The sequence below is a fragment of the Zeus faber genome (assembly GCF_960531495.2).
Source record: "Zeus faber genome assembly, chromosome: 4".
NCBI lineage: Eukaryota > Metazoa > Chordata > Actinopteri > Zeiformes > Zeidae > Zeus > Zeus faber.
In genome coordinates, this window is record NC_137191.1 from 16,229,897 (window position 1) to 16,239,896 (window position 10,000).

Genomic DNA, 10,000 nt, shown 5'->3' on the forward strand with positions numbered 1-10,000 from the left:
GGTAGTTGTTGTCCCCGAACTGGGAGTGGGAGTAGAGGTTCTTGTGACGGGACTCCGCCTTCAGGCGGCCTCCGCATTCTTCAAGGACGGAGGGAGGGAGAATGAGAACTTCCATTTAAGAATTTTGCCCTTTTTTTCATATAAGTTCACCCGTGGAAATCGCATCAGACAAGCTTTACCTGGAGGGCTTCCACTAAAAACAATGCTAAGCCTCATTCGTCACGCACGTGCGGTCAGACCCCACAAGGGGGCGCTCGATCTCTGCGCACAGAGAAATGCATTGAGCGATGCCCTCGGCAGAAACACACACACACACACACAAACACACACACACACACACACACACACACACACACACACACATTACACACACACACACTCACATTTCACACAAACTCAAACAAAGACCCAGACAATTTTGTCCGAGGGCTGACGCAGAAGCCGCGTACGTACCTGTGGAGTGCGCAGCCTGGAAGCCTTTCCTCTGCACCGAGGCATCAGAGATGAAGCGCAGGTACATCTTGTTGCCGGTGGAGACCAAGGGCTCGGGGACCTTGCTGCCGCAGAGCCGGCCTAAGATGGCCGCCATGTCGGTGTCCCCGTCGAAGGCCTCCAGGTGGTCGTAGGCGCACTCCTGGTGCTGCTCGATTTCAAACTCGCTGAAGGTCTGGAAGGTTGAGAAAGAGGGGAAGGCTTCCATCAGCGTTGCACCAAACAAATAATACTGTCAAGCATATATCGGGGTGAAAGCCAGGGGGGGCTTTGAGTCTAATATGTTTCCCAATGTGTTTCCATTCCCTGACCCATTTTCACACGTTATGTACAAAGGCGAAGGCTGTGTTGTGAGAGAGGGGATCAATACCGAATAATGTCAAACATTCCTGTACGGGGATCTTGCAAATTTAATATCAAACATGTCATTTTAATAATGGACATGGACACAAAATCCCACACTCAAAAGGCTTCTAGCGTGTAATCATTTTGGTTTTTCATGGGCTTTTTTTGTATTCAGTTATTCTGAGTGGACACAAACAGAAAAGGCTTTTCCATGGGAACCCTTTCACACTGATTCGATCGCTGTTTGTTGTTTTATAAAAGGCAGTTGTGAAAGAACAAAAAACTCTCCTCTCATTCTCATGCCTGGTGATCGAAGCCTCTATTTAAAAGACCCAATCATCCGTACATCTATTTTTTTCCCCCATATATTAATTTATATGGAAATACATGATATCACTTTCATGGCAGAGCATAGCAGAGACGATTTTTCAACCCATGTCTGACTTTTAGTAAAACCTATTCCTCAAATCGTCCAAGGTCTGGTGACCCCCGCTGGGGGAGGGACGGGCACCGCAGACGGATGGGAGATGAACTCACTCACCTTATTTTGAACCTTTTCACTATTTGAGTTGAATTTATTGTTTTTTTGTTTTTCTATTTGTGATGAGTTAACATTTAGGGAGCTCGAGCGCTGAAGTTTGGCCTTGAAAGGATTTCTTCCCTTACAGGGAGACACGCACGCGCGCACAGAGACACACACACACACACACACGCGCACACGCACGCGCACGCGCACACACCCACACACTGAACCACACAAAACCACATGTGCGTAGATTCCCATGTCTTGTGGGTGGTTTGAGGTTCTGCAACAGAGCGTAAGGAGGGAGGGAGGGAGGGGAGGGAGGGGGCAGAAAGGTGGACCGAGCGCAGAGCGATGGGAGGATGTCACGACGGAGAAGGGGAAGTGTTTGATTCTGGCGGCTCGATGGCTTCCAGATGTTTTGCTCTGGTTTGCGGTGCACGCCTTTCTGTGCGCGTGTGTGTGTGTGTGTGTGCGTGTGTGCGTGTGTACGTGTGTGTGTGTGTGTGTGGATATGTCTACTGCCCTCGAGAGAATTGGGGCTTAGAGAGAGAGAGAGAGAGAGAGAGGGAGAGGGTGGAACGCAGACGGATCGAGGGAGAGAGATATTAAGTCATTATTGTGTGACCTTCATGTCTGCGTTCAGATTTCGTTTGGTATTAAACCGATCCCGCTCGGATGTCGGTCCTCTCCATCCAAAGAGAGTACCGCCTCGCTAATCTCAACCGCACACACACGCATGCACACACACACAGACACACACACACACACACGCACAGACAGATCAATCGGGCTCTCTAAGCCGTGCGACATCCAGAAAAGCTGTAAATACATAAAATGTTGGACGATTTTTAACGAATACATATTCATGTTAATCACTTCCTTAGTTACATAAGCGGAAATGGCAGATTATCAACCTTCATCACAGTAGATGGCAATTACATCAGTAAGAACATTGCCAAAACCAGAGCGTCACGCTCCCCATGAGGCTGGAGAGAGTGGGCAGAGTGAAAGGTTTTAGCTTTGAGAGACTTTGATTCGTCCTGGGAATCTCGGAAAATAAAGACGTAATTCACTATGTATCTATGATTGTATCTGTGTGTGTGTGTGTGTGTGTGTTTGTATCTGTGTGTGTGTGTGTGTGTGTGTGTGTGTGTGTGTGTGTGTGTGTGTGTGTGTGTGTGTGTGTGTGCGCGCGTGCGCTCCAGGTGAATAAAGGAATCACTGTCTCTGTGTGTTTGTCTCTCTATTCCCCTCCAGGGTTGCTCGTCCTTTAACGACACACCAAAGCTGCTCAAAGAACAGACTAAGAACATTGTGGCAGGTATGTGTGTGTGTGTGTGTGTGTGTGTGTGTGTGCGCCCGCGCGCGCGCGTGTGTGTGTGTGTTAAGCTCGTCCATGTGTGCATAGGACCATATCTTCATCGAGCGTAACACACATTAACACAAGAAAAAACAGAAGGAAGATGTTTGTTTTCGACATCTTCTTCCATCGTGCCAAATGATTCGTTTTAATTGATAAAACATCAAAGCATCACTGCTTTTACGATTCAAAACTCAGACTCATAGTCTCTGGCGCGGAGCCTGGTGCAGCTGTGGCTGCACTGAAGTGGTTCAGTCACATTAGCAATATCTGGGAAACTGTAGAGGCAACTATCTGTGTCAGCTCACATATGCATGGATGCAGGCACCCGCACACACACACACACGCACACACACACACACACACACACACACACACACACACACACACACACACTCTCTTTCACCCCCCCCCCCCACACACACACACACACACACAGGCCCCAGATGGTCGTCGCCCAAGGCTCCTTCCTAACGCATGAGCACACGCGTGCAGTTTAACCCTAATATGTGAACGTGGACACACACTCCCGTCTCCACACTCAGGCCTCAAGAGTGGTGTGCGAGAGCGGCGCCGCATCAGAGCGCGATGGAGGGGGACGACGTAACGAAGGAGGTGAAGAAAGATAGAAAGAAGTAAAGAAAGAAAGAAAGAATGAAAAGGGTTTATTTCATCCCACTCTGCCACGGGATACTCACGATCTTGACTCGGTGGCCGGGCGTGGCCGTGATGTCCCAGGTGCATTCCTTACGACTGGGGTACTTGTCCGGCCAGTTGGGGCTGCTCAGGGTTCCACTGGGGCTGTGGATCTTATGTTCACATTCAGCTACGCACACACGCACACACACGCACGCACGCACACAGATAAAACAGACCAAAAGTTAAAATCGTGGTTTCAGAAGTCAAAGGCGAGAGGAAACAAGTAGGAGGTACAAAGATGAGAATGAGTGCATTCACAGATGCATTGTTGGAACACAGACAGACAGACATTCCTACACTGCTTTTCTGCAATATTACACTGAATGGTAATATAAGATAATATAATGTAATATATCTATATCTATTTGTGCTTGGAAGGAGTGCAGACATATGCTCAGAAAAAAATGATTTTTCACAGAAGATTCAATAGCATTTGTGTTGTTTAACACCCTGTATTGTTCATATTATTCACTTCCGTAGTACTTTTTATGGTTGTTATTTTTCGAAAACTAAATTCGATATGGAAGTTTCTTTTTCAATCTCAAGTAAAAAATGGACAAAGAAATGGATTATATTACTAGAAATATATATATATATTCAAATATTGAATATATATTTGTATATATAAAAATGTGAATCGTGTTAAATGCCACTTGGTATAGGCCACTTGGGTGTGTGTGTGTGTGTGTGTGTGTGTGTGTGTGTGTTTGTGTGTGTGTTTGTGTGTGTGTGTTTGTGTGTGCGTGCGTGTATGTGTGCGTGAGTGTGCGTGGGTGTGCGTGGGTTTGCGTGAGTGTGCGTGGGTGTGCGTGGGTGTGCGTGCGTGTGCGTGCGCATGTGTGCGCGTGTGTGTGTGTGTGTATATGTGAGTGATTTGGAGATGCGGGGTGTACAAGGTGGAATGGGGAGGCAGAACACCGTGGGATGGAGGGAGGGGTGGGAGGCATGCACGGGACGAACAGATGAATTCAAAAGTATCAAATTTATTGAGACGTTCACAAGGACATGCACAGTTCTTGGCAAACATCCTATAATCAGACATATAAGTGTAAAAACAACTGTTTTTTAAAGTCAAGGTGGTCGTGTTCCACAGGTTCCACACAGAACATCATCACTTCACGTGGAGCTGGACTCGTTCTCAGAAGTTACACAGTGAAAGATCGTACCGTCATCCTACAACATTTCATGGGTGTTAGTTTGGGGCCTGGAATTAAAACCCGTTCAAACTGGCTTATGGTAATAAACCTGTGTTCCACATTGTAACCAAAACCTAAAGGCTGATCATTCTGTATATTTACATAAATAATAAAGTGTGACAAAAACATAAAAGAAATATGAGTTTGATGGGATTCAAATGCATCCCTAATGGTTGCTGAATTGCTCACCAAGTGCCCAAAATGTCTTGATTTGACACAAAACAGATATTCAATGAATTCAATTTTGAGTTCAAGCACTGTACAAACTCGAATTAAGTTTTGTGAAGATAATGTTTCAGAACCAGTAGCCTTTAGATTTTTGCTGTTTTTTTTGGCTGCTTACGAAGGTTTTGATTTGACGAGCTTTAATTTCAGGTAGAAGAAAATAAGAACAAAGAAAAAAAGAAATTTCTCCTCATTGAACACTATATATTATTTTCTCAACAGGTGTATTGCGTAATACTTCACTTACTAGTTTCGGCCGAACAATAAAGAGCTTAATCCATCAGAATGCATAAAAAAGTAAGCACCACGTGTACAACAGTAAACATGACCAAAAAACATTCAACATGTTTCTTACTTTTACATCAAGGACTATCACACAGAGATCCCTTCATCCAACGGAAGACATTATTTTACATGTTTTTTCTTTCTTTCTTTCTTTCTTTCTTTCTTTCTTTCTTTCTTTCTCAGTACTTTCATTCACGTTCATGTCTTACTTGTCATGTCAACACACGTCACACTGTTCGTTCACTGATTCCATACGCTGGATCTTGTGCACACGCACACTCGTGCAAAAGAAAAGCGTGCTTTGGGTTTCAAACTACAGCCTTTGTGTTTGCGTGTAAGTGAGTGTGTGTTTCTGTGTGTGTGTGTATGCGTGCGTGCGTGCGTGTGCAACATGTGTTTAAACTTTTGACTTCAAAAGAGCATTCAAAAGAATATCTCAATTGCATGTCTTTTTTAGGGCCTGTGTATGTTACTGCCTGTGTATGCTCTCCCTCTCTGTCTCTCCCTCTCTCTCTCTCTCTCTCTCGCTCTCTCTCTCTCTCTCTCTCTCTCTCTTTCTCTCCCCCCCTCTCTCTCTCCCTCTCTCTCTCTAACACACACACACACACACACACACACATATACAGTATATGGGTAAATGACAAATAAGGTTTTGAAAGAGGAGTAAAAAAGAAAATTTCAGATTTATGCATTAATTGTTTTTAATTTCGTAAAAAATATGTATTTTGTTTATTCACGTATGTCCATTCAGTCGAAAGACTTTTTGACATCATTTGTTAATTTGTTTAAAATGTAGCTGTAAAAAGCCACGTCGGCCTTTTCATCGTCTAAAATATCTCACACCGCCCGACATTTTTTTCACTTTTAAGCCACAAAACTTCCCGAAATGAATTCACTGAAAAACAAAATGTAAAGTCGACTGCCACCGACCCACCATCCAAACCCTGGCCCCGGCTGTCCTTAAATGGAGAGCGGCAGCCTGTTCTCGTGCGCTCCGTGGTAGGAGTAAATGGAGTAGGGGCTGTAGAGCGAGCGGTGCGGCTCCTTCTGCGCGTGCGCGTGCCTGTGCCCGTGCGTCAGCGTGTGCACGTGCGCGCCCAGGTGTTTGTGCCGGTGCGTGTGCGGGTGCACGTGGAACCCACCTTCCTTGCAGTCATGCTTGTTTTCGTGCAGCACGAAGCCGTGGCGGCACTGGCACACGTAGGAGCCCACCGTGTTGATGCACTCGTGCTGGCAGCCGCCGTTGTCCTTGCTGCACTCGTCCTTGTCTGTGGGGACACAGAGAGAAGGGGAGAGTGAAAGGGGTGAGACCCCCGAGAAAGAGGTGGATGGTGGGAGAGGAAGCGAGCCGAAGCGGTTCGAGGGAGAGGGAGAGAGAAGGAGACGTGAAGGGAAACGAGCGGCTTGTGGAGTCAGGGAGGAAGAGCCAATGAGAGTTCAGTCCCGGGAAAGGTTTCAGGGGCGGTTTGGCCGACACAGATTAGGCCTCATCTTGGACTAAATAACGCTTTTAATCTGGACTTACTGAAACAGCCTAAGTCAGACCCGGTTAAAAATAGTCTCAGACTTTAAAAAAATGTGGTTTCCAGAAGGAAGATTAGAGCTGATCTAGGTCTGAGTGTATCTTAAATGAAACTTTTCAATGAATGGGTGTGGCCTCCAGGTGGACCAGGTTGCTCTGGACTAACACCAGCACCAAGACCAGACAGAAGGAGCTGACTAGTCCTTCATGACCTTAGTCCAGGATTTAGTAGAACTAATTCATTTTCAATTTAGAAACGTCTCAGAAAGGCGTTGTTTTTTTTAATTCTGGATTAATTTAAGTAGGATTACAGCAGTCCTGCTGCAGATTAAACCACATCTGCGAAACCGCCCCTTAAAGAGTTGCATGTTCAAGTCAAGATAAAACTTGCAATTGTACATCAAAATGATGTCCATTGCATGTTTTGACTTCCAAAAACAACTCATCCTGGATCATCCCGACAAAACTCCTCAGTTAAGAGTTCAAGTAACTTAACCAAAGGTTCCAAGGAGGCCAAGTATTACCAATGTAACACTTCCGCTAACGCTGGACCAAAGGAAAGCAATCAAATGGCAAAGCTGTAAAAAAAAATAAAGTTAAAAAAAAAAAAAAAGACAAAAATGCTGCCGATGTCAATCATTGTTTGTCTGTGTTTTTATTGAAACGACAATGTATTGTTAATTTTTTCAGTAAATTCAGTAAATGAATCTGCGGTGAACAAATCCTGCTTTCCACCCTCACCAGAATGTGGAGGCAAGGGTTAAATTGATAGAGAAAACATTGAAAATGGAAGAGATACAACCAGAGACAAAGCTCCCAAAGTAGTGTGAGCAAACACAGATACTGTACCTACAGAGTTGAAGTTAGTAAAACTGTGTGTGTGTGTGTGTGTGTGTGTGTGTGTGTGTGTGTGTGTGTGTGTGTGTGTGTGTGTGTGTGTGTGTGGCTGTGTGTGTGTGGCTGTGTGTGTGTGGCTGTGTGTGGCTGTGCTGGCCGACAGGAGTGTTTTTGTGGTTTAAGTTTGGATGGTCTGGATAAAGGTCTGAGCCCTGACTGCAGATCAGCTGTAGCGCTGCTCTTCCTCCGGCCAGACCACAGCTCCCACAGCAGTGAGAAGCTGCTTCAACCATAAACCGGAAGGCTTAAGGAGCACCTTCCCTCTATTTCTGATTCTGGAATCCAGAAGTCGCTCCTTTTAAAAGATGATAGAAAGCGAACCACTGTCGTTAAAGCGGCGATCCATGAGATCGTCTGTGTTGGGTGGATTGCACTTCAAGTCCCAGAATTCCATTGGAAAATGTAAAATTGTCGCTTTCTTTTCTCCAAAGTCTCTCTGATGGATTGATTTGGGGCAGTGGGGATATTATTTGTGAACGTTGATTCCCATCAACTATCTTCGCTGCATTGTCAAAATTCACCGCCGCTGCCTTTCACTTCTTGCTGGGAAAGGCGGTGGACCCCGCCACCGACGTTGGAGACACCGCACAGAGGAGCACATGCATAACGCAAATACATGAAATGGCTGTTTCATAAGAAGTGTCTGTTCAGTCACGCAACTGTTGTTGCCCCTAAAATGAAAACGGTTCCTTTTCTCTCAATTTCAATTCCAATTTCAGCGCCTGCCCCTGCAGGAGGCCGTGTGCTCTCTCCCCGATCTTCGGGGACCTCTGAGGCTGCGGCTCAGAGAGCCGAGCGTTGGAGCGCAGGGTGGATTACAGGGCGGAGGTGGAGGTGGATGGTACCGGGGGAGACTCCCTCCGCCCGGCGCAACCACGTCAACAGCGGAGGGTGAAAGATGGCGGCGCCGAGGAGGAGGGGAGAGCAAAAAAGTACAAGAAGAGGAACTTATGAAGAGATGCGGGATTAGACACGGACGCCTCACCTCGGGGGTCTGCTGAATCGAGCTAGATCTGCTTTTAATGAAACCACTAAATCCCCATCCGAGTGTGTGCCTCCACATACAGTATGTCTGTGTGTGTGTGTGTGTGTGTGTGTGTGTGTCGTGATATGTGTGTGACCATGTCTGATGTGGTATTACGGTTCTATTGTGGGCTCAGTATCACGGGCTAAGAAGCTTTACAGTTGATGCTATGTAGCGTGCATTGTGGCCTCCTGCAGGTCAAGCACAGAGTCCACACACACACACACACACACACACACACACACACACACACACACACACACAAACCACACACCACACAAACGTGTGGATTAGTAGTGTGTGGGAGGCCGAAGGACCTCCCTAAAGCAGTTGGCTTTTGGCCAAAGCTATTCCTTGAAGATTCTGACAATAGCTGAGCCAATCCCAAGGCAATTAAACACACACACACACACACACACACACACACACACACACACACACACACACACACACACACACACACACACACACACACACACACACACACACACACACATTCATTTTTCAGTAGCAAAACAATATAGAAGCTCAGCTGATGAAGACCTTTGGTTCAAAGGCATCTCAGACTAAGTGGAATCATCTGTTTCGAGATATTTCACGCAAAGATATCCCCAAGAGTTTCATTTCCCCCCCTGAAATTGGCAGAAATGCCGACCAGATGAAAGATGTTATTTTCAAAAGGAAACTTTGAGGAAGTACCTGAAGAGGAATAAAAAGAAGGAGAAGATAAGAAGAAAAAAGAAGAAGAAGCGACCCAACGCACAAAAATGAAGTCCTCTGTTTTTGTTTTTTTTTGTGCAGATCAGCGTCACAATTTCCCTTTGGGGTTAATGTGTTATGATACAGAAAAAGAGAAAATATCATTCCACGTCTACGCCTCGGGGCCATTTCCAAGGAAGCGGAAAGTGGATTGAGCGGCGGAATCCAACAAATTCAGCCCTTGTGTTTTAGTAAAGGAAGCCCTGTCCCTCCCCCGAAGCATGGATGTAAAGTTGGAAACTCATCCATCCCCGTCCCCGTCCCCGGGTCACGCGTCCGACCAGAGCCCGTCAGGGGAGCCAATCCCCGAGTCGCGTTACCTCTGACCTTTCCCCGCGTCGCCGGCGTGTTGCTGCTGCGGCGCTTTGCCTCCTGGCACGACTCAAAGACAAACACGCGCTCCTGGCACGGTGCCAGCCTGTCTGGGGGAGGGAGAGAGGGCACGGAGGTGGAGAGAGGTGTCTGCGGAGGACGCCGGACCGAGCTCAGCGGCGGCGGCGGCGGCGGCGGCGGAAATGCCCTTCAGGTGGACGCGCGGGAGGGCGGCGCACGGAGCCCGGGAGGGGGTTAAAAACGCGCCGTGGGATCGGGCAGAACGGACATTCCTGAAGATGACGTCATAGTTTGACTTAAGATGTAAGATGTTGAGGTGAAAAGTAGACATGGACAT

General features: G+C 46.7%; 1 protein-coding gene across 1 annotated transcript in view; it reads right to left on the bottom strand.

Moving 5' to 3' along the window:
- tll1 (tolloid-like 1) overlaps positions 1 to 10,000 on the bottom strand; it is a 42,518-nt gene that overhangs the window by 2,068 nt on the left and 30,450 nt on the right. The window contains exons 17-20 of the mRNA XM_079999085.1: positions 6,271 to 6,396; positions 3,422 to 3,549; positions 454 to 667; positions 1 to 78 (exon numbers count right to left, since the gene is read on the bottom strand). The exon at positions 1 to 78 is cut by the window's left edge and continues 173 nt beyond it. Of these exons, the coding sequence (XP_079855211.1) occupies positions 1 to 78; positions 454 to 667; positions 3,422 to 3,549; positions 6,271 to 6,396 (546 nt within the window). The remainder of the gene's footprint in view (positions 79 to 453; positions 668 to 3,421; positions 3,550 to 6,270; positions 6,397 to 10,000) is intronic.